The sequence below is a fragment of the Protomyctophum bolini genome (genome assembly GCF_963924005.1).
Source record: "Protomyctophum bolini genome assembly, chromosome: 10".
NCBI classification, from domain to species: domain Eukaryota; kingdom Metazoa; phylum Chordata; class Actinopteri; order Myctophiformes; family Myctophidae; genus Protomyctophum; species Protomyctophum bolini.
In genome coordinates this window covers 13,420,889-13,446,017 of record NC_137871.1, presented here as the reverse complement: position 1 = coordinate 13,446,017, position 25,129 = coordinate 13,420,889, and the positions used below count along the sequence as shown (strand labels likewise).

General features: G+C 43.2%; 1 protein-coding gene across 4 annotated transcripts in view; it reads right to left on the bottom strand.

The window, feature by feature from the left end:
- LOC308322420 (uncharacterized protein) overlaps window positions 1-25,129 on the bottom strand; it is a 56,136-nt gene that overhangs the window by 3,723 nt on the left and 27,284 nt on the right. For 3 of the 4 annotated variants that reach the window (XM_080773683.1, XM_080773686.1, XM_080773685.1), the window contains exons 3-15: window positions 23,764-23,953; window positions 21,944-22,070; window positions 19,911-20,051; window positions 19,546-19,605; window positions 11,463-11,621; window positions 10,722-10,815; window positions 9,806-10,052; window positions 8,230-8,752; window positions 6,498-7,923; window positions 6,023-6,114; window positions 5,100-5,253; window positions 3,021-3,139; window positions 1,735-1,825 (exon numbers count right to left, since the gene is read on the bottom strand). In XM_080773683.1, coding sequence (XP_080629809.1) covers window positions 1,735-1,825; window positions 3,021-3,139; window positions 5,100-5,253; window positions 6,023-6,114; window positions 6,498-7,923; window positions 8,230-8,752; window positions 9,806-10,052; window positions 10,722-10,815; window positions 11,463-11,621; window positions 19,546-19,605; window positions 19,911-20,051; window positions 21,944-22,070; window positions 23,764-23,953 — 3,423 coding nt within the window. The remainder of the gene's footprint in view (window positions 1-1,734; window positions 1,826-3,020; window positions 3,140-5,099; window positions 5,254-6,022; window positions 6,115-6,497; window positions 7,924-8,229; window positions 8,753-9,805; window positions 10,053-10,721; window positions 10,816-11,462; window positions 11,622-19,545; window positions 19,606-19,910; window positions 20,052-21,943; window positions 22,071-23,763; window positions 23,954-25,129) is intronic. The other variant, XM_080773684.1, reaches the window with a different exon arrangement.

Genomic DNA, 25,129 nt, shown 5'->3' with positions numbered 1-25,129 from the left:
GGACTATAGTGATATTAATACTAAATCATGGTCAGAGTAATAGGTGTCTAACTTCAATTTCTGTAATAATATTCACATTTGTTAAAATAATAAATATACATGATCTAAAATACTTCCGTAATCTGTAGTTGGATTTGTGATTAATTGTTTAAAACCTAATCTGGACATGAAGGTCTTTATACTTCCATCTTTCTCACTATACAGGTCATCATTTAAATCTCCTAGTATCATAATAGAAGAAGTCGAAGAGGGTAGATACTTTATCAAGTTTTCGAGAAATGTCTTCAAGGTCTGTTTTAGGTGATCTGTACATGAGAATGATATATAGATCTTTTTCTTTTACATGTAGGCATACGTGTTCTACTCTTTCTATAACTGGCATAACCAACTCTCACTGATGACGTAATTGACATAGAGTGTAATTGGTTTTCAATGGTGACGAGGACAAGGACGATATGTTTTAGTGTCGGGAAGATTAAAGGTAATGCCCCCATGTATACATGCATGTAATCTGACACCACTGCCATTATGAAACACAAGTAGTCATTACTCATACCTACGCATGAGTGACGGCTTTCGATGGTGTATGTAATGTATGTAATCTGGCACCACTGCCGTATCAGGCACAAGTAAGTTGTTAACATAATGACCCCCCCCCCATCTGAACAACCTCCTAAGATATACATTCTGTATATTTTATTTCATTTCATATTTATCATAAAGAGTTTGTGTTTGCAACAAAAGCATTTTGTTGTTTATAGGGAAGGACATTATGTAAACGACCTCATGTTTATGAAAGAATAAATTATTTCCCTGTGTTTGTGTGTGTATAGTTTCCAGCAACGTCTCGTCATAGAGAGCCCCCTCTCTCTAATCTCTGCCCCCTCGCCGTGTTGTGGGGCAAACTGAACCATAGCTGAATGGTGTGAATGACAATTCACACGCTTTGCGTTTGTGAAATTACTCATTTGCCGTCTAAAGATTGAACGGAAAACTAATGGGAAGACGAGGCTTGTGCTCAACACACGTAGAAAGAGAGCTTTATCTCTGCTAAATCGGGGATATTATGAACACAACACACTCACACACAGAATGGAAAGATAATTCTGAGAGCTACTGCCCCACTTTCAAGGCTACAAGTGATGCAATGCAGTAGCCTACCTTATTGAAAGAACGAACTATGTACACTAATTGCTTAGCGAAACATCTGCAGAAATCTTTCATGCCCCATGTTTATTTTGGTTTTTAACTGTTAAATCTGTTCATTGGAAATAGCTGATCTGCAAGCTTAGGTTGTAGATGGATTACAATTTACTAGTGATATATAAATAAATAAATCAAATCATGACATGACCAGCTAGACACCCAATTAAAATTGAAACTTCATAGATTATATAAATGTGTATGTGGCTTAATTAAATGACCAGTGCTTGGCTGTTATGCAACATTGGCTGTCTGTGCACCATCAGCGTCGTCAGCCGTGCACATTTGCTTGATACTATATTGTTTGATAGAAAGTCCAGACAATAAAATCCTTCCTTCTCAAGTCCTTCTATTATGTAGTATGAACCGAGCAAATCTGCACCATTAAAGTAGTACTAGTATGGAAAAGTCACTGTTTACAAGCTCGTCATGTCACTCTAGCAAAGTGATTGATCTGTGTCTCTCCGGGTCTTACTTGCCCCAAAACAGGATGTTTATGTGGTGTACTCCATGTGTGCTGCACATCCTAACCTTTGCTGGCGAGCTCTGGTGTCTTGGAGTGGTCCCTGCAGGCAGCTGAGCTGACATACAGCGGCAAGGAAGATTTCCTCTCTGGCTCCTCCTGGAAACATAATGAACCAGTTTGAACCACAGCTTGGGCAGGTTATTGTTGTGTGCGTGCGGCGTGCGCCTTTTGTTTGTCCGGCAGTGGTTCTCACCTCCGGAGACAGTGGTAAGGTAAGGTAATCTTATTTAAAAAGCGCCTTTCAAAACAGTTGTTACAAGGTGCTGTACAATAAAATAATAGGAATAAAACAAGAACAATCAAAAATAAACCAACAATGAAATAAGAAACAGAGCAGCAAAGACAGTACCTAGAAATAGATAAAAATATAACAGTACATAGAAATCAACAAAAGATTGAAGCAATCACTGGAGCAAACCAAAATGTTTGCGGTACAAATTAGTTTTTTGTAGATTTTTAAAGATGTCAACAGACACAGCATTTCTCAAGTAGAGTGGTAAGTCATTCCACAGCGTAGGTGAAACAAATGCGTAAGCTCGATCTCCTTTGGTTCGCAGCTTAGTGGCGGGGATAATGAGAAGACCTTTGTCTGAAGACCTAAGGTGTCTCATATTCACCTTGGGGTGCACCAGTTCACTTAAATAAATTGGGCCCAGCCCATGGAGTGCTAGTGTTCAATTCATAACATTACCTCTGCAGGGCCAGTATTTTCCCCTCAATATTTATATGTTCTACTTTCCCTTTTCCAAATAAATCAAGAAGGCATTACTCGGCACTTAATCAGACAGGTACAAATGTAGAAAGGTGTGTGCCGGTGTTCTAAACGGATCTCAACTCTCCCCGGGGTCCTGTTGACCCAGACTGCTGCTAGGTATTCTTTTCTGCCAGGTACAGTAGCTTACCGCATTCATCTGGTGTGCCAAACAGTCCCTAATTAGGCAGCTTGAATAAAAACCAGAAAATCTCCAGGCCACCAGGGACGAAAGTGAGATTCGTCTACAACAAGGTTTGGCTTTCGTTTGTGCCGTGATAGATTCATGGTAGCAGAACCACACAGCAAAACGCTAATTAATAACCAGGATTATTTGTGACCCCATAACTCTAACTGTACCTCCTTTGATGATACTTGACCAAGCTACCTGTGTGGACTGACTGTCAGATAATAACCATCATTTAAGTTCTACCAAGTAGAGTGTCCTGTTGCACCCTCAGTCCTGAATTTGTTAAGTGACATTTGACATTGGGTTGACTCTGCCAAACATTTCTGCTTCTGATTGTGAAAGCGCCTGACCTTCCTGAGCGTGGTCTCTTCCAGCGAGCCGTCTTTGTAGATCCTCTGTTTCTGTCTGGCCACAGAGATCCAGCTGGGGGGATCTGAACCGCCAGGAACACCACGAGGTGATGTCACGTCTAAAACAACAACACAGCAAAAAATAAATCAAGTCAAGAACACTGTATACCGAGGTGCACAATGTGGCCTTTAAAACAATTCACAGCAAAGTGAGAACCGTGTGTGTGTCAGGGTTGACGTCACGACTACTTAGTCGTTACGTCACCTCCTCCTTTTATAAGGCATCGTGCCGCCCCAGGCTCCGTTTATCTTTGTTATATTTACCTTATGATAGAGGAGGGCTAAAGTGCCCTAATATGTTATGGTACTATTGGGCAGCTCAGTTGAGAACTATAATGTTCTATTATACAGAGAAGGGATCCCCCACATGGAGGAACATTGAATCATACTCTTTGAAGCTCCCACTGCCCGAATATCTTTACTCTAATTCGAGTAAAAAACTGATAAAATACACAGCTAATCCTATTGTTAAAAACATGATTAAAGTTTGGCAGGATGTCAGACTTTATCTTTTGGATATCCAACCCAGTTTTCGATTCAGCCCAATTTGGGGAAATGAATACTTCACCCCAGGAAGGGCGGATGGGGGCTTCAAGATATGGGCCAAGCAAGGGATTAAACAATGGAAGGATGTTTTTGACAAAAAGGGGAATCTATTCTCTTTTGATGAACTAGCTGCTAAATACAATTTACCCCGTACACACTTCTTTAAGTATTTACAACTCAGAAGCTTTATAGGGGTTAAACAGGTGAATTCTCTGACACTCCCTCCCCTGTCAATAATAGAAAAAGAGCTTATCAGAAACCCCTTTAATAGGGGCATCATTTCTGATTTATACTCTATGTTAGTAGAATTCTCTCCTGAATCCTCTGAAACCAAATATAATGCATGGAATGCTGATCTACAAGAGGAATTGACATTGGAAGAGTGGAGCTCAGCCTGTATGGATGCTCAATCCCAGAGCGGTAACACTCGGTTAAAACTGTTGCAATATAATTGGCTGATGAGGGTCTATATCACTCCAGAGAAACTAAATAAATTTAGTGCAGATATTCCAGATACTTGTATCAGATGTGGTGGGGACAAAGGTACACTTTTCCATTGTCTGTGGGCATGTCCAAGAGTGAAAGAATTCTGGGAAGAAGTGAGGAGGGAGATTCAGAAGATATTGTCGATAGATATTGAGCTTGACCCAAAACTGTTTCTATTGGGTCTCTGCCCACCTGGCCATAAGATTCAGAGTAGCGAACAAAGATTTATGGATTTATGTTTACTACAAGCCAAAAGGGCTATAGCCTTATCGTGGAAAAAGATAGGCAAACCCAGTATTGCTCAGTGGTTTAGGGAGTTGTCATTGTGTCTTCCTCTGGAAAGAATCACGTATGCTTTAAAGAATAAACAGAAGATATTTGATAGGATATGGGGAAAGTTTATTCAGTATATTACGGTTAATGACTTGTCTTATTTAATGGGGGAAATTGTTTGATCTTGTTCTCTGCAGCCGTTTGTTTTTGGTCTTGTTTGTTGTTTGACTCTGTTATTGTTGCCATTCGAGTGCCATTATTATTATTATTATGTACGTACTGTATGTTGTTGTTTTGTTTTGTTTGTTTTTCATTTTGGGTAATTGTATTGTCTGTATTGTGTATTGTTTTGTTTGTTGTATTGTCTGTTTGTAAAAAAAAAAGAATGCAATAAATATATTGTTAAAAAAAAATAAGGCATCGTGCCAGAATCATTCTTTGTCGGAATATAAACTACAGTCAAGTCCGTATAAGAATATAAACCTAAGCCTTAAAACTAAGCTTAGCTTTTAACTTGTCCATCTTTAAACCCGAAATCTACTCTGTAAGCCTTTAGTCAAGAAAGACTATACTCCTCCTGAAGCTAAAGGTTACACCTGGTCAGCACTTCCGCTCTTGTGACCGCGGAAAATTCTCAACCCTTACAGTGTGTGTGTGTGTGTGTGTGTGTGTGTGTGTGTGTGTGTGTGTGTGTGTGCATGCGCGTGTGCATACCTGGGGTACACTTGGGTTTCTCTCCATGTACCTCTGGCTTCCGTGGTAGGGCAGGCTTGATGGCGACTGGCTGACTCAGTGAAGGCTTAGCACTGACTGGATGCGGCGGAGCAGCCTTATTTGTAGCTGGTTGTGCTGGGAGCTCAACAGCAGGCTGAAGGTGAGAGTAAAATCAGTAAAAAATACAGAAATGAAACCTCACCCTCCATTGGTGAATACCACAAAAGTTCTCCAACCAATTAACCACTTAAACCCTGTATTCTTAGAGAAACGGAATTGGGTTACAACTTACAACTGCACTCGGATAGCTTTTTCCCATCTACACAAATCTCTTTCCAATCTACAAGCTCACAACGCGTGATGCCCGGGTACAAATGAGCGGTCGGCCATTGGTCAGCCTCAGCTGCACTCTTCTATTCTCAATCAATTACATACACTAAACAATGTGGCTTTCGCCTTAATTTATATATTTTTTTATAGAGGGATAGAGACAGTAGGCTGACGGGAAGTGGGGAGAGTGACCTGCAGTAAAGGCCGTCGGGATCGGGAGTCGAACCCGCAGCACACTGCCAGACTGGATTACCAGCCAAGGTGCCCAGACGGCTATGCCAGCCGCCCGGGCCACACATGCCTTATTTAAACAATTTGCTGTGTTGTCTCATGCTTTTGTTGCTATCCTAGGAACTATTTCTCACCTTCCACAACCCCAGCTACCACCTATTGTTTTTGGATTTGCTTTTATGCACGTATGGGAAGGCCTCTTATTTGGTATTGGAGATGCAGTGTTTTCCCTCGGAGCACCGAAAAACAGATCCATTCATCACCAAAACAAATAAATGTATTGCTCATTTTATATTCATTGCAAATATTTATTTTGTATTAATTTGATTCATGTGTTGTATTATTGTGATTATCATTATTACCTCTGTGTTCTCTTCGTCTGAGCTGAAGCGGTGCAAAACTACTGTCCTCCTCAGCCGAACTCCAAATGGGCTCTCCCCCTGAACTGGACTTTCTTTGGGATAGAGATTTGGAAAAAGGTTTAATGTAAGGTTTAAGTGTATAAAATACAAACACAAGCGTGTCTGTGACCATCATAGAACCGCACACTATAGCTTTGCCAAACTTTATTAAATCATTTCAGAGTGACTTTTTGAGCTCATGCTCTTCTTCAGACTGTGTGTGAGTCTGAAGAAGACCATAGCGTCGAAACATCACTCTCTGTAATGAGAGTTTGGCAAAGGGACCTATAGTATACATACTGTGTGGTGCTACTTTTATTATTTGATCTGATGGCAAATGAGCCACATTGTTGTCACAGAAACACAAGAAACACAAAAATACAAAAACTATTAACTAAAACGAAACACAGTTGAGCAAACAATCAAATCTTTTTACCTTCTGTGGCTGCAATGGTAGAGGTCTGGTTTTTTCCAGGGATGGCGGTTACGTTCCTCATCTTACTGGTAGGGCTCAACACAACCTCCACCTTAGTCGAACTCACTGGCTCTACTTTAGCGAGAGGGTTGGACTGAGATGAAGAGGAGTCAGAGGAAGGACAAGGTGTAGGGGACGATGGAGACAGAGGAACAACAGGCTCGTCTGGGCTTCCTCCTCCTGTAGAGAGTGATCTCTGCCAGGCGGGGGCGATAGTGAATCGAACTTTGCTCTGGTCCGACCCAGCGGATGTCTGTTTGACCATTTCTTCTGTGATAGTTGGGGGACTGGAGGACTGTGGAGCTTCCTCTATGGTTTCGGCATCAGTGGGAGACCGTTTTCCTGCTTCTTTGTCTCCGAGACCTGCTGCGTCGTCCTCCATGCTGGCACCACTAGAGGACCGTTTTACTGTGTCTCGCTCTGTCGCTGTGTTGTGGAGTTCTCCTCCAGTCGACTGCTGAGCTGGAGTCACTGCTTTCTGTGAGCTGGGAGAGAGAGAATCGGTATCGACAATGGCAGTATTACTGGTGTCATTATCGGGTGTGCTGGGAACACGGGTCTCACTTTCCTCCTGTGGTTCAGTCTCGGAATAGCCATGTGATTCTGGAAAAGAGAACGAGGGAGGTCGGGAGGAAACAGTGGCTTGCTCTGTGGCTGCTGGCTCCACAGAAAGTTGCTCTGGATCACTTTGGTCTTCTTCCAGGGTGTTCATATCTGGATGCGACATTCCCACACTCGCTTGGTCCGCATCCTGTTGACCTGCCTGGTCAGTTGGCTCCACATCCAGTCGGTTTATGTCCATCTCTGGTTTCTGTTCCATCCCTCTCTCCATCTCCACTCCTTCATAGTCTCCCTCCTCTTCATCCGCAGAGCTCCTGTTGGAAGTGGCTTGGTGCTCTGGTCCTGTGGAGGAGGGCTGGTCACACGGCTCCGGGTGGATCAGGGTTTGGTCCATGTGCTCTGTGGCCGCCGCAGTGTCCTCTTCCCACGCGCCGTCCAGCGCTTCGTCTGCCACCGACGCTGCTATTGGAGTTCCGACCATCGTTTGATCAGGAACCGTCTCCATCCTCTGCTCTTCCCTCTCCTCTTCCTCACCCTCATCTTCCTCAACTCCCATATCCTCCTCCACACTTTCTTTCCCATCCCTCTCTTCCCAAGCTGCCGCCTCCTCCGCCTCCTCCTGCCGCTGATGCTTCTTCTCCTCCTCCTCCTCCTCCTCCTCCTCCTCCGACTCTTTTTCTGGATCAGAAACTTCATTCACTTCATTCTCTCCGTCGCTCTCGGCTCCGTTACTTCCCGTCGTAAACGGGTCATCCTCTTCCTCTCTGGTGTCATGCCCAGGGGTGACTTCCCGGGCCTCCGGTTTCTCCTCTTCATCCTCTTCTTCCTAAAAAGAGAAAATGAAGGAACAGAGAAGCAAGAAGCGGGAGATAAAACAAGAGAGAAATACAAGAGTTGAGGAGATTTTATTGACTTGCCAGAATTTTGGTACAACAATACATAAACAAAACAAAATCATTAAAGATTACAAGTATACAATATAAATACGCTGTTAACACTCTAATCACCTTCTGATTAATCTCCGTCCTGTGCATCGGACGTAATTATGTGATAGGACGGAGATCTCCGCCTTGGGTTAACTGACCAGACTAACCACTATATCATATTACGGATGATTCTCAGCAACACTTACATGATGTCCCACCAAGGCTTTCTCTTCTTCTTCTTTGGCACCGTCCTCTTCTTCCTCCTCTTCCCCAACAGCTTGACAGGAAGGCGTCGTCCCATCCAGAACCACGTCGTCTTGTTCCTGGGCGGGTGGGGTCAAAGTGGAGGTCAGGGAGCTGGGGAAAACAGCATCAACCTCTTTCACCGTCCCATCCTCTTCAATCTCCACGTCATGCTCTGCTTCCAGCACCTCCAGCGCATCCTCCGACCCCTCCTCCTCCTCCTCCTCACTCTCCTGTTTCTCTTCATCCACACGTAGGATGATGCTGCCGGCCTCCAGACCCAGTGAGCAGGAGGTGAGTGGGGTCTTCAAGGAGCTCAGCACCTCCTGTAAGAAGGAACTCTCCTCTTCCTGCCCACTCTCCATCCCTCCGATATTACCCAGGACGCCATCGTCATCTTCCCCCTCAGATAGCCCCAGTGGGGAGTCTCTCTCAGGCCCGTCCAGCAGATACTCTCTCCGACAGGTAGGGGGCTCTGGGGTGAGCCTACAGGGTGCAGAAGAGAACAAGGAATTGTCACACTAGTCCGGCAGCCGAGGTGGACGGGTGGGAAATTTGGTATATAGTCTTTTTTATTGGCCTAAAATATTGTCTATATACATACATTCATGAATCCACTTGCTGACCGGCTGTTTTTTATAGGCGTTTCTTGTGACCTAACAGCTCTGGCAGGCAAAGAGATCAAAAATGTCAAACTTTCCTTTTGCATGTGACATGTCAAACTAGGGGGTTGTCATGATTCTGAATCCATTCCAAGCATTAGTTTTGCACAAAATACACTAAAAACAGCCATAGCCACTTGCCCAAATGTGCCCAAAATCAGCTGACCTCATCACATTTGTCATGATTGCAATGGCCGTTTTTAGCCCAAGGAGTGTTTTTTATGCACAACTAATGCTTGGAATGGATTCAGAATCATGAAAGCCCCCTAGTTTGAAATGTCCCACTTTAAACAAAAGAAGCTTGTCGGCTGCCGGACTACACTGCTGGGAGTGGAGAATGGCAAGACGGGTCAAATGAATGTTGCACACATGTGGTTACATTTTCACTAAACATGTTGGACTCTTGTGTCTCAAGGGTTCAATTCCCACCTCACCAACAGTGCTGCGTGCAATCTCTCCCCCCTCTCACTTTCATGATTACTCTAAAAAGTAAGTAATCGAGAGTAGCGATAGTTTAGGTAAGCACAGAAGGCAGGAGGTGTAGCTAGCTCACTCCCCCCCCCACCGCACATTCAAACTCATGTCATTCTTTTGTTTTGAGGCCCTTTTATGCCTTTATTTAGAGAACAGTAGACCGATGAAATTGGGAGAGAGAGAGATGAGGAGTGACACGCAGCAAAGGTCGTCGGGATCGGGAGAGATTGCATCCAGCCCTGTTGGTGACGGGACACCACTTTGGTCCTCAAAGTGGGGTCCCGTGACCCTCAGGGTTAAAATTTGACCCTTACATGCCTGTAACTCTGAAAATGTACACTCTCAAGAGTTATGGGTGTCTTCTCTGCATCACAAACGCACAACACAACCTGATCTGAATCACCTTGAGGCCCTGGTGGAGGGTGAGGCCGGGGGCTGGCCGTCTGGAGCTTCCTCCTCGGGGAGACGTTTCTCGCCGTCAGAGAGGAGAGCAGAGGAAGCGTCTGGGGCGTGAGAAACATCCGGTCCCGTTCCTAACTCATCCTCCTCTCCCTCGTCTTCCTCTGCGTCTCTCAACGGGGATCTCGTGGAATGCTCTGGTCGTTCCCTCTCCTCCTCCGCTGTCATTCTCAGCTGCTCCCCATTCAAATCTACCAGGCAAGATATAAGAGTCACTGTGTGGTCAACATACGGTAAGAATAGGCAGGGTTCATATTTGAAATTTGAGCGGAGAGGAGAACAAAAAATGAAAATGAAAATAGATGTCATTGGCTATGACAGTATAGAATAGAATTGAACAGACATGAACAAAACAAACCAAGATAGAAGACTATAGAACACAGAACAGAACAGAAGCTCTATCATTCCATAGGAAGACAAGTTTCTAGTCATTTTTGGTGGCTACAAATAGCTGCATAATTATGGTAGGTTAGGCTTTATTGTGTTGTATTACTTGGCCTAAAGGAAATATAGACCTGGAACAACCCTGCAGGTCATCTGCTCGGACACTTTCTGTCGTGAAGATATGCCTTGAACGAACCACGCAAGGACATTTCCAGAGAGTCCCACACAGTTTTGTAATCTTTGTAATAGAATTAGGTTAGGTAGGTTTCTAGGTCCTTGGAATGGCATGAATTAGAATTGAAGGTGTCTACAGATTTGCAGCTGGGACAGTTCCAGATTTGACAGCTTCCATAAAATGTGTTAAGGTATTCACAATTACAGGATTGTATTTTCTTTACAGTTTCAGATCAAATATAGATTTTTGCTATTACAGAAAAACCAGAGAAACACATAAATGATTTGATTGAAGCACAGACCTCCCCGCTCATCTCTCTCTTCAACTGACTCAGCGATGGAAGTGCTCAGTGTCTCGTCCATCAATGAGTCTCCCTCAAGTCTCAGCTCCACCCTCTGCACGGAGAAAAGACGTTGATGCCATTAGCAACCATTTCATATTCAACATACAAGGCCTGCTGTACAAGTATTGCAATTCTAAAAACGGTGCACAACAAAACTGTAGTCAATGGCTAAAATGTGCTGTATTTATTCTACATACTGTACTCATTTAGAGAGATGTCGCAACGTGTTAAGTCAGAAAGTGGGTAAGAAAGTAGGGTTGTTGGTTTACCCAGCCACAAGTTGTGAATGAGTTTTATTAACCAGTATAGTTACTATATGGTTATCAATGTGCCCTCTGTTGCGTTGAGGCCACGGAGGGCCAGGAACATGCAGGCTTTTAATTCACACTACATCAGTGCTAATTGGTCATTATCATTATCTGTGTGAAATGTGTGGATAATGCACAATAGGGTGGTCCTTCAAATTGGAATGAAATCAGGATTGCTTTTCAAAGCAGTGTGTGTGTAGGTTTGTTGTTCCGCCGTCCAAGCCCATTCAAACCTTCCCCAGACGTATCAGTAGTAGGAGTTCTCTGATCGTCTGGCTATGCGAGTTATAATTAACGCAGTGGGTATCCTGTTTGGTTGGAATGCAAACCATAGTTCAAACCATAGTACAACCATGGACGTTATTCCGCCCTCTCTGTATTTGTGTCTTACACTAGCGGGTTTCCTCTTGGTGTGGGCTTTGTGTCGCAGACCCAGTTTGTGTTTGGCTGCAGAGTTATCCAGACAGACATTCGGGCTGGCTGGTTGACTGAAGTCACCTGGAACCACCACCAGGGGGCTCACCGCTCTACTGGAAGCAGCACAGGATAACTGGGGAGGAAAAAATAAATACATTTAACACCAATGGTAGGATAACTCAATCTGAAGCTTATCATAGAACGAATTTGAGGTCCTTGACACAGAATATGAGATGGACAGAGATTTTGTTCATTTGTAGGATTTACCCAACAAGGGCTTGTGACTAAATAATTACCGGTACTAGATTGGATCCATTGGAACGTAGGTTATTTTTTCCATTTCCTTTAAAGGTATGGTTATGGTCATAACATTTCTGCCCTGCAGTGACAACAATATGCACATTTGCTCCATTCCAGTGTAAAGACCCCAAAGCAGAAATCACCATCATGGTCATGGACACCTATCAATATATATTCACAGCTTTTCTTCCATTTGTAAATACTCTGGTGGCTCGGTGACAGAGCAGACTTCAGAACCTGAGCTGTCTTGGGCCCTGCATTTGAGATAGACTAAACAGATCAAGATTGTTATGCTGGATTACAGCTTTGTGATTTCGTCAAAAGGTTGGATTTCCACTTAACCGGCAGCTAACTAAGGAAGCACTTTAACCATAGAAAAAGGAGGGGGACAGATGGCAGTGACATGAGAGAGAGAGAGAGAGAATTTCCAGCTGTATAAATATAAGCACTCCTTATCAGCTCTCTCTGACATCACTGGTGAAGTGGTGATACACCCATGCCTCTGCTTTTGATGCATTCATCTGGTCAGACTGAATAAAATACATGCATTCTATTTTGGGAAACGGTCAAACGGATGCCTTTATGTTTGATAATAGCACAATTTAACAATCCATATATGATTACAGATATGTTAACCTCTGTGTCCTAACGTTTCAAGATTTGTCAAATCTTTCAAAAATGTTTCTATTTTGCGATGCATTGAGCTTGTAAATCAACATTTCTATTTATTTTTTTACGACAAAGTATGGAGATTGTTTAGTTTTTGACGCATTCCTGAGCCAATCATTTGATGACCTAATTTGTGTCTCCACCAGTCATCAAATGACTGGCTTAGGCTTATCAAAAGAAATATCCATGAATTCAAGGATTCATAGCGGTTGTTTTTACAAATTGAACCCATGATGCATACACCTCTCCGTCTGTCCGCCTGTCCTCATCTGTATTTCTGTCTCCTCCTGTCTGTTTTTGGACTGTTTGTTTCTGTCCATAACTATGTCTCTCTTCCTGTCTGTCTGTGCAGTCTCTCTATCAATCTGTGTCTCAACATGTCTCCCTCCCTTCTCGTCATTCAAACTATTCATGCATGTATTTCTTTAAATGTACACCACACACACACGCATGCAAATGCACACAAACACTGACACACACCATCTCAACAATGAACGTTATGGAAACAAATAGATAAAGTAAAGAGATAGATTGTGTGTGTGTGTGTGTGTGTGTGTGTGTGTGTGTGTGTGTGTGTGTGTGTAGCTGCATAGTTGTGTGCTGCTTTTCAATCCTGAAGGATGTCTACTGCATAACCTCTCTTTCTCTCCCTCTCTTCACACGCACGCACGCACGCACGCACACACACAGTTCGAGCTGTAGGAATCACACACAGCACATGACAACTATTTACCATGGTACCTTTATTTTACAAACGTGTGTGTGTGTGTGTGTGTGTGTGTGTGTGTGTGTGTGTGTGTGTGTGTGTGTGTGTGTTACAAAGGTGCAGGAGTTTGTCTGCTTTGTCTGTTTCAATGAGGCTCTTTTAAAAGGAATAGATGTCTGGTTGTGTTCTGAATCTGATGAAGGCCGTCGGGGCCAAAACACCATGTTCCAGTGATTGAAAAGAGCTTTTCCTGAAGGTTTTCTGAAAATGCATGTTTTCCCTGTAGGTTTTATTCACTTGCTAATTCTACTGCTTAGAGAAGAAGTGTCCAGCAGAGGAACTCTAGAGGAACTGTAGAATTAACATACAATGACACCTTGGAAAATGCACCCCTTTCTCACTGACAGCATGTTCTGTTTCTGACAATACACTGACAATCTACTGAATTGCCAATGCAGGACATGTGTTCTCAAACAGCACATGAATGTCAAAACAACTTTTTATTATGACATTTATTATGAAACATTTTGGGACATATGATGTTTCCATCCGACAGCGACAATGTTTGAAGGCAGCACCTCGACTCCGGCCCGGCATTGGGCTCGGTGGAAATAATAGGATTACAATGGAGGGAGACGGCCGGGCAAACTGCAAACTGTATGGCCGAATGGTTCAATGGCAGTCCTTGACTACACTACAAAAGAAATGAATAAAAGTACATTGGAACAGATTTTTCAATCTGGGAAAAACTCCAGTTCCAGTGACTCCAAGAAGTCTGTCTCCAGTTCTTAGATCATGTGGGAAGTGTGTAGAGTATGTATGTCAATGTGCTTGTTTGTTTGTTTCTTAAATTAGTCTGACCCTTCTATCAAAGTGTCTTTCTTAACTCTCTGAGAGCGTACTCTTGGAGTTACGAAAATAAATCAACACTGAACATAATTTGCGTGCGCGCACACGCACGCACACACACGCACACACGCACACACACACACACCCACGAGGGTTATGTACAGTATGTATGCTGGGTTGCAGTGATTAGATCATGATCATGAGATGTTTTAACTAACATACCAGTCACATGAGTAGAACCACACGCACACGCACACACACACACACGCGCACACACACACACACACACACACACACACACACACACACACACACACACACAGAGAGAACATTAAATGTCAACAGACAGTTGGAACAATAAATACAAATAGTTAAAGCACAATCTCGCAGAAAGCCTCAGACTAAAGGGCTGTCCACAAAAAGCACTACAGGCCTAACTAGTTTATAGTGTTCACCATTGTCATCATTATATTTGTAATATACTATGCCATCCACTTCTCTTAGAACAATGTTTATAACTATATCTTTGTAGTCTGAAGTCTGTAGTCAAATCTGAAACTTATTGCTAAAAGTAAATGTAATCGCTATGATAGGATTGTAATTCACTGCGGGGGCAACGACACTCGACTTCGGAAATCTGAGATTACGAAGATAAATATTGAGTCAGTTTGCACATACGCAAAGACAATGTCGGACTCTGTAATTTTCTCTGGTCCCCTGCCAAACATGAGCAATGATGACATGTTTAGCCGTATGCGCCAACTCAACAACTGGTTGTCTAGGTGGTGTCCAGATAATAACGTGAGCTTTGTAAATCATTGGGAAACCTTTGAGGGGAATACTGGTCTGATAGAGAGAGACTGCATACATCCAACCTGGGACGGTGCAAAGCTCATCTCTAGAAATATGGACGATTTTATAGATAGATTATCATGACCACCCAGAGTTGGGACCAGGAAACAGAGTTGCAGTCCTACACAGCTCTCTGTGCTTCCTCCAGTGCAGCCGCCTACCCAACCTGTCCCACAAATCAGAACTATACAAACTATACAGTCTCTGTACAGGCTGAACAAACCATATAGGCTGCACAAACAAAAGCAAAAGGAAATAGGAGCTGTACATACAAACTTGATACAAATCAAGACCAATACAGTTGTACCACAAGACACAAATATCAAATGTGGATTTCTAAATATTAGATCTCTACGCAAAAAAGGAACATTAGTCAATGAAATTATATCAGACAATTGTCTTGATATATTTTTTCTGACTGAAACTTGGCTAGGTGAGCAAGAATATGTTAGCTTAAATACAGCCACCCCACCAAGTCACACCAATGCACATATACCTAGAGACAATGGGAAAACTGGAGGTGGAGTGGCTGCTATCTTCAATACAGGCCTAGCAATTAGTCTTAGAGCTAGAGCTACATACAAATCATTTGAAAGCTTGATTCTCAACCTTTCACACACAAGCTGGAAATCAATACAACCGCTGATAGTCATTACAGTGTACCGCCCCCCCGGCGCTTACACACAATTTTTATCAGAGTTTTCAGAATTTCTATCAAGTCTAGTTCTCGAGTCTAATAAAATCATCATAATTGGTGATTTCAATATTCACGCGGACATAGGAACTGATAGCTTGAATAGAGCGTTCATCTCATTGATTGATTCAATCGGTTTCTCTCAATGTGTAGACAAACCTACACACATCCACAACCATACCCTTGACCTCATTCTGGTCTATGGTATTGCAATAGAGCACCTCACAGTTTTTCCAGAAAACCGTGATCTCTCTGATCATTATCTGATCACCTTCGATCTTACATTGATCGATTATATACACCACTGGACAAAAATGTCCTTGGCAGAAGTATATCCGAGAGCGCTGTAAGCAAATTCAAGGAAATGGTTCCATCAGCCATCAACTCGGTATATTTCAACAAAATAGAGGACCTTCACACATATAGTTCTCATCAACTCGATCAACTTGTTGATAGTGTCACATGCTCATTTCAAACTACGCTAGACTCTGTTGCTCCCCTGAAAAGGAAGGTAATAAAGCAACAAAGGCTAGCCCCATGGTACAACTCGGAAACTAGAAACCTCAAGCGAACGTCTCGCAAACTCGAAAAGAAATGGCGTTCAACCAAACAGAAAGAATCATGTATAGACTGGCAGAATAGCCTCAAAATATACAAAAAGGCTCTCGACACGGCCAGAGCCACTTATTATTCATCCCTAATAGAGGGAAACAAAAGTAACCCAAAGTTTCTTTTTGATACTTTGGCAAAACTGACAAAAAGCCGTGATTCCACGGACCCACGGATTCCTACGACTCTCAATAGTAGCGATTTCATGAGGTTCTTCAATGGCAAAATAGAAACTATCAGAGATCAAATTGATCTACAACTACTCTCGACTCCCACTGGACTGCCACCAAATATGGTGGTCTCAGAGGTGGCCGCAGACCCAAATATATATATGGATAGTCTCTCTCCAATCGAGCTCTCTGAGTTCACTTCAATGATATCTTCTTCAAAATCAACAACATGTACCCTGGATCCAGTTCCGACTAGATTACTCAAAGAGGTCCTGCCTCCGGTTGGTACATGCCTACTCAATATGATCAATATGTCTTTGGTGACAGGCTACGTGCCACAATCTTTCAAGGTAGCGGTAATCAAACCTCTACTCAAAAAGCCTACTCTTGATGCAGGCATTCTAGCTAGCTATAGACCTATATCGAACCTTCCGTTTCTCTCCAAAATTCTCGAGAAAGCGGTCGCCAAACAGTTGTGTGACTTTCTACAAAACAACAATATATTAGAAGGCTTTCAGTCGGGCTTCAGAGCTAACCATAGCACTGAGACGGCCCTGCTGAGAGTTACAAATGACCTCCTGACTGCAGCAGATAATAACCTCCTCTCCGTACTGGTGTTGCTGGACCTTAGTGCTGCATTCGACACTATTGACCACCACATTCTGCTACAGAGACTGGAACATCTGGTTGGCATCAGGGGTGCCGCACTGAAATGGTTCGAGTCCTATCTGTCTGATCGTTTTCAGTTTGTAGAGGTCAATAATGGCTCCTCTACACGTGAAAAGGTCAAATACGGAGTCCCACAAGGCTCTGTGCTTGGACCAATACTCTTCTCTTTATATATGCTCCCTCTGGGCAACATCATCAGGGAACACTCAATAGATTTTCATTGTTACGCAGACGACACTCAACTATATCTATCGATGAAACCGAACGAAACGGACCAACTAGTCAAACTTCAAGCATGTCTTAAAGACATAAAGAGTTGGATGGCACGTAATTACCTGCTCCTCAACTCTAACAAAACGGAAGTTATCGTGATCGGCCCTAAGCCCCTGAGAGACAAGTTGGTCGATGGGAACTTTTCTCTAGATGGCATTACTTTGGCCTCCAAGGCCACTGTGAGGAATCTGGGGGTTACCTTTGATCAAGACTTGTCTTTCAAATCTCATATCAAACAAATCTCAAAGAATGCTTTCTTTCACCTGCGAAATATTGCAAAGGTCAGGCACATCCTGTCCAAAAATGACGCAGAAAAACTTGTCCACGCCTTCGTCACCTCAAGGCTGGACTACTGCAATTCGCTATTATCAGGCTGCCCAGGCAAGTCTCTGAAAAGCCTACAGTTAGTTCAAAATGCTGCGGCGCGTGTGTTGACAGGTACCAGAAGAAGAGACCATATCACTCCTTCACTGGCCTCCCTACACTGGCTCCCGGTCAAATACAGAATAGAGTTCAAAGTTCTTCTTCTCACTTACAAAGCCCTCAATGGTCAGGCACCACAATATCTCAAGGATCTCATTGATCCCTACAAACCAAATAGAACAGCAGTGCGTTTGCAATATGCAAACATGCTTACTGTTCCAAAAATATCAAAAGTTACAATAGGAGGCAGGGCGTTTAGGTCCCAGGCACCGCAGCTGTGGAACCTTCTCCCGGCTTCGGTCCGTGGGGCTGACACGCTCTGCACATTCAAGACAAGGTTGAAAACCTTTCTCTACGACAAAGCCTATGGCCAGACTTGTCTCCGGGTCTAGCTGGATACCATGGTCGTACATTGTTGTGTGGGTTTGTCTCCCAGCAGTACTTGTAATATACACTATATAGGCTCCAGTAAGGCCTGCCACTAATCCAGCATCCGGGGAATCTCTCCCCGGAGTCTCTTTTCGTCCTCCCCGTCGCAGTTCTGTGGACCTCTAATATTAACCCCCAACTGACTGCCGAGTGTGACCGTGGATCAGGCCTCTTCATGGAGCCCACCAGAAGTGTGACCTGGACCCGGCCTCACAGAGCTCGACCTGGACCAGATGTGGACCAGACCCCTCCACGGAGCCCACCTGCCTATTCTCTGTCTTTTCTCTCTGTCTATCTCTCTCTCTCTCTCTCCCTCTACCCCCCCCCCCCCCCCCCCCCCCCCCCCGACACGGTCGAGGCAGATGGCCGCCCACCCTAGAGTCGGGTTCTGCCTGACGTTTCTTCCTAAAGGGGAGTTTTTCGTTACCATTGTCGCAATGTTGCTTGCTCTGGGTGGATCTTTGTTGGTTGTAAAGTGTCTTGAGACAACTTGTTGTGATTTGACACTATAATAAAATTGAATTGAATTGAATTGAATAGTTATAGTGGTCGTGTGTGGACAATAGTGTTGTGAGGGCCGGCTTTTTTGCATAACTCGCCCGCGCCTCCCGCCACGGGAGCCAGCCCGCACCAACCTGCCCCGCAAAACAATATATTAATCAACAACCCACCCGCCCCACTGCCCGCAAAAACTAAAAAACGCTATTAATATTAAGTTTCGCATCGCATGCATAATCGCATTCGCTTGATTGCCAGAGAGAGAGAGAGAGAGAGAGAGAGAGGTGACGGTCCCTCAGATGAACATGTAAAACTTAAGCCCAACACTTATACACATACGTGACATGACATAGGCCGCCGCCTATCTGTTTCTGAACGGTTCACTTCACTCAGCATTCAGCATGCAGTGTAGCTCTCCACTCCAAATGAATCTCTGCATGTTCTCATTTTAGTTTCGATTGTGCCTATACTTTGACTTCGTTGCGCGTACCCAAAATAGCCACTCTACAAGCTCACAACGTGTCACCTGCTGCGACGCATTGTAGATACTATAATTGTGTGTGTGCGCACTATGTGCACGCATGCACGGTCACGCGCTCAATTAAGAAAGATTTAATTCAGATGTGCTGATGACGCCGGCCAGGTTCAGACTTAGAGCCTCAGAGGGGGGAGAGCCCGGGAGCCGAGAGGGGAATGCAGTTCACTTTTCTCCGACGGTCAAAAAGGCAGGGGCTGAGCCCCCTTTCATAATCACAAGATGAACAACAGAACAAGCTGATGATCACTAGTGGACAGCTCATCTTGCATAGATGATGATGGTGTGTGTGTGTGTGTGTGTGTGTGTGTGTGTGTGTGTGTGTGTGTGTGTGTGTGTGTGTGTGTGTGCGCGCGTTTGCAAGTGTGTGCATAGTCATACCTGGTCTTCATCACTGTCTGTTCCTTCCAGACTGAGAGAACTGTTTGTCTGCACTTTATTCTGAAAGAAGAGTCAGAGACAGAAAGAGAGATATAGAGAGAGACAGACAGAAAGACAGAGTGAATGTGTAGTGAGTGTAGATTATTATTGTAAGTGCTGATGATGGACCGAGGACTTCAATGTGTCACTTCTTTCACTATGTAAATAAAACTAGTTTTTGCGAGAGCCTCAATATTTTTGGTCGGTGTGCTTTTCTGTTTATTCTGGCCTTTCGCATTCTGACCTGACCTGATTCCCTCTCTCTATCTGTAACTGCCTTTTGTCTAGTGTAGAGTGTTGTGTATAGTTGGTGTGTAGATTATTACCAGTACAGTGTGTAATGAAGAGTATTCAGGTGGGCTGCAGGGCAGACCATCGTCTTCAGACATGGCCGCAGGGTCTTCCATCTTCTTTACACACATCAGAGATGGAGGTGAGCCCAAGCGGATGGCCTGCTTCAACTGCATCTGCACGTAAACAACAGTGGCCCTCATTCATCAATCTCACGTAGACACCAATACGTATTAACCCTTACCCCTTATCCTAAACCTATTTGCCATATTTTAAATATATAATATTTCAACTAGCCGACATTTTAAAATGTTTTTCGAAATAGTAAAAAATGGCAAATAAGTTTAGGGATAAGGGGTGGCACAAGATATAGCCCCCAAAATAATTGCCAAAACACTCAAATCTTTAGGATGAAAATAATAATAATCGTGGTATTTCTTTGCTTGAAACCTTGAAAAAAATATTTTGATCCAAGCCGCAAACAAAATCAATTGATTAATCTTTTAAATAAAAATGCTCGGAAATCCATCTGCCCACTGCTGCTGCTGTTGGGAGTCGAACGTCTGGCTTCTCTCCTTAACTAAGGTTCCAAATTGTGGCATAACTCCATAAGGACTTCTCCCTTGGGAGACGTCGATCCATTTTCAAAGTTCTTGTTTAACCTAACAAACTGAAAATCTGTATATTTCAATTGCTTGTAATTATGTAACCTGTTAATAAACAATTTGAAAATAACTATTTATGTTAGGGATATATAATGACACCCAGTATTCTGTAGCACTTTAATATTACCACCCGTCGCCACTGCTTGGAGTGTGGAGCCAGTGCCAGCAGAATACATGAAAAAAGCGGAGAAGAAGCAGCGTTATCGGAAGTGATAATCCTCCATTGTCGTGCCAGGGTCGCAGGAGTTTTCTAGCGATCAGACTATTAATATGGTTAGTGCGACCTTGAATTAGGAGGGTCAAATAGCTATTCACAAGATATCTCGAGGTTGGCACAGATTGGGTTAAATGAGGTCCTGTTCAACTCAACTAAGTGTCAATCACTAACAGCAAAGCAGAGAAATAGCTTAATCTGGGCTTGATGTATGTGCATGCCTACACATTGTGTGTAGGCATGTGTGTGTGTGTGTGTGTGTGTGTGTGTGTGTGTGTGTGTGTGTGTGTGTGTGTGTGTGTGTGTGTGTGTGTGTGTGTGTGTGTGTGTGTGCGTGCGTGTGTGTGTATGTGTGCTTCATGGACGGTATCACTGAAACTCAACCTAATGAACGTGTTATCTGCCATCTGTTATGTGCTGCCCTGTAACAGTCTCTCAAGGACTCCTTTAACCAGCACGGGCACAGAACAAACAGTAGGACAACGGTGCTTTTCATTAGCCGGAGCACAGGACTGACACCGGCTAGGCCCAGGTTATTATTAATGCTGTTGTTAATGACAGCCATGTTACTGTACCTCTAAGACCCTGCATGAGGAACACGTCACATATTTAACTGACACAGCTATAACCATAAGGAATTCCCAATGCATCTATGTCTAAATATGGAGTCTGTATATGGGCATATACTGAGATCTTTATTAACACAATAACAATGGCATCCAACCTAGCATGTAAAAACCTTCCAGGAATATAAAGACTACAGTTTACTATTTGATTAGATTCCCCATCAATGATGTCACTGGTATGCAGGTTTCTGAACTGTCCCACAGCCCTCCTCTGAGACAGTGTAGACAACAATTGTGCCATATTCGAATGAGCATTAGTGAGGACCAATTACAGTATATGAAGATAGGTTGAAAATGGGTGAAGCATATAGCCACATGAAGTTGATAATACAACAAGAAATACAAATCTTTGGAGCTGCTGAGTGAATACTTCACCAGAGAACTGGCTATGCAGAGCCTTTAGTGTTGCAGTATTTGCCTGTTATTTCTATTTCTGTGTGTATACGTAATGTACTTCTGTCTGTCTGTCTTCCTCCATGTTTGTCATGTTTTTGTGTGTGTGTGTGTGTGTGTGTGTGTGTGTGTGTGTGTGTGCGCATGCACATGCGCACGCTCACACGTACCTGTAGTGACTTGACCTTCCCAGGGATGCTGTCCTGAGATGCCCCCAAAGCCTCGTGGGCTTCGGACGAATCAGAGACGAAGATGGAGTCATGTGACAAGGCCTTGCTGCCAAGACTGACCTTTGACCTTGGGAGAGAGGAAGAAGGAAGTTAGAGACAAAAAAAAACACACAATGAGATGTCACAGCAGCTTCTAGACATAAACAAACATCAGCATATCGGAATGTCCCGGTGCCACATACAAACACACAAATCCAGCTCAGCACTTTTTTGTGTAATATTTTATACATGTTTTAAATCCCTGAGTGAGTGAGAGGAGGAGAATGACTACTGTAATAAATAAATAAATAAAATGGTAAATCCTGCATTTATATTCAATGGTAATCAAAGGCTTTCTCACACCTGAACAGATTGGGCAACAGCCAGGTGCGTTGGTGGAGTATTAGCGTATGGTGAATACAAATAAACTAGAAAAGCGTGCAGGCACCAGGACATGATATGAGGATGCTGCGGAGCAATTTGTACAACAATGTGTTCACGTTTATGGTAGTTTTGGAGCATATTTATAGCACTGGTTCCCAAACTTTTTAGTGCAAGAACCAAAAGAGAGATTAGACGTTTACCCGGGACCCAAACTAGAGAAAATAGCAGATGTGAAAACGCACAGCTTCGCGCCGTGTTGCGAGCTATTTCACTACTTCTTAAACATTTGTTTTCCAATTTATGGAATTTCTTTTATTTTTTGAAAGAATCATTGAATTTTGTTAGGAACCACTGACCAGTGTTCCTCAACATGCAATGTGGGTAGGATTGGATGTTGCGAGACAGACAGGGAAGAAAACATTATCTTTGCCTTGACGGCCGTTCCGGCCTGGCGGAGATGAAAAGCACCTGCACACTGTAGACGCTTTCTCAACAAAGAGACTTGTTTATTTCAGTTGCAACGTTTTAGGTACAAGACCTTCTTCAGGCATACAGACAAATGATACAAGCAGTCTTTTTATACAGAAAAGTGGGTCAACAGAACCAACACAAACCCCTAGTCATTGAGGATGGGGTATATACCTTGTGGCAATGATCACACTTAATTAATTACCTCAATAACAAGTCTTTATAAAAAGACTGCTTGTAAGTATGCCTGAAGAAGGCTTGTAGCAAAACGTTGCAAATGAAAATGATAGAAATCTCTTTTACTGAGCAAGTAAGACAGTGTGCAGGTTCTTTTCTATGCTTTGCTATTCTTTTTTATGTGAATTTACTGCCATAAAAAGGTAAATGGTGCATTTATATACACAATAAAATGAGACAGCAAGTAAAAGCGAAGAGTAGTCACGACAGGAAATGGCATTTAACACCCTACAATGCACAGGAAACGGAGACTCTCCATGAGGAGTGACATTTCCCAACAAAAAAATAATAAACACAGGAAGTGAGGAAGCTCCACAGGCATGTCATCACGAGTGTGCTTCAAAACAAAGGCTCTTTAACCACTTTAATCCTGTCTTAAATCATCCCTGTTCTGATAATGATTTTTCACTGATGCATTGGATTATATTATAGTCAATTTGAAATGTAAAAACTCAGATGGTGGCAAATAAAATATAGACAATTCACAATATATCATGTTCCAAAAGAGCTATGCTGGATGGAATATAAATACGTTTTCACATCATATTTGGATTATGTGTGTTATTTTGTGACCAACTGAATTTGAGAATGTATGCATAGAGTGCATGAGTTTGAACATTTGTGTCTGTGTGTTTGACTTCGAGCACAGGTGATTGCATGCATGAAATTGTCTGCGTGTGGAAGAGTTTTACCCAGACCCGTTGTCCTTCTCTGATCGTGTGAGCGTGCCATTCTCTGGTTCACTGTTGACATCGTCACTTGACTGGCTGGCTTTAAGTCCCCCCTCCACCCCAGAAACCGACGCCTCTTTTCTCTTCTTCCTGGCAAAGAACTTTTTAAAAGTCTGAAACTTTGATTTCTTCTTTCCTGCAATGGAGAGAGCTAGAGTGAAATACAGTAGAGAAAGAAATCAGAGGAAGAGATGGGATAGAAATAGAGAGGTCGAAAGAGAGAGAAAAGAAAAAAACAATTGTAAGTCAGAAGTACATGAAATAGTCTACCCATTCAGCTATGGCTGCCCTAGTTTCTTGATACAGTATAAAATAGTTACGGACTAATACGATACATTATACCAAATTTTTAAATGGTTTAATAATGGGCAAATCACACGCAGAGCATCTTTAAATTGTGCCCTTAAGTGAACTGTAATTACCCCAATTAGCTCTTTGGTAGCTGTAAAGACCCAGGAGACACACTATAAAACTCTCACACATAGACGCTGCATACACATGTACACACACACACTTTTGAAATGTTAAAAACGCGCGCGCGCACACACACACTTTTGAAATGTAAAAAACGTGCGCGCACACACACACACACACACACACACACACACACACACACACACACACACACACACACACACACACACACACACACACACACACACACACACACACACACACACACACACACACACACACACACACACACACACACACACACACACACACACACACACACACACACACACACACACACACACACACACACACACACACTCCTTGTAAAACCACCCCCTCGTGAGACCAAGTCCATTTGCACTACAGTGGAAAATGTCAGGAGCTCTTTTTTACAAGTACTTAAACAGCTACCGACTGCGTTAACGGTTTGTCAGTCAGCTGGGAATTCATCCAGAACTTTAAAAATTGTAAAATAGCTACTTCTTCCTCTCTGGTGTTCTCACTCTAGTAAAGACCTGTAGTCACGCTTCATTTTTGTAAATTTGATACTTGATAATGAAAATGTTCAAAGCAAGGAAAATCACTTGTGCCACACAGTCTACTGTTATAGAAGTGGCCACTGAACGTGCGTCTGTGTTCCATTAGTAGAATCTTAGTGTGAAATCTTTTTTTTTAACGCCAGTGCTCTATTTTTCTGTGTGTCCACAGGTGTTACGCAGCCCTTCGTCTCGCCTTTAGAGGGGGGAAAATCAGTAAATACTGAACTCCCCGCGGGACGGACGAATTGTCGGTGCAGCCACCTAACTGCATACGGTTCCATTCTGTCCCCAGTGTAGCCCCCCCCCCCCCCCCCGTAAGAGTGTACAAAGGA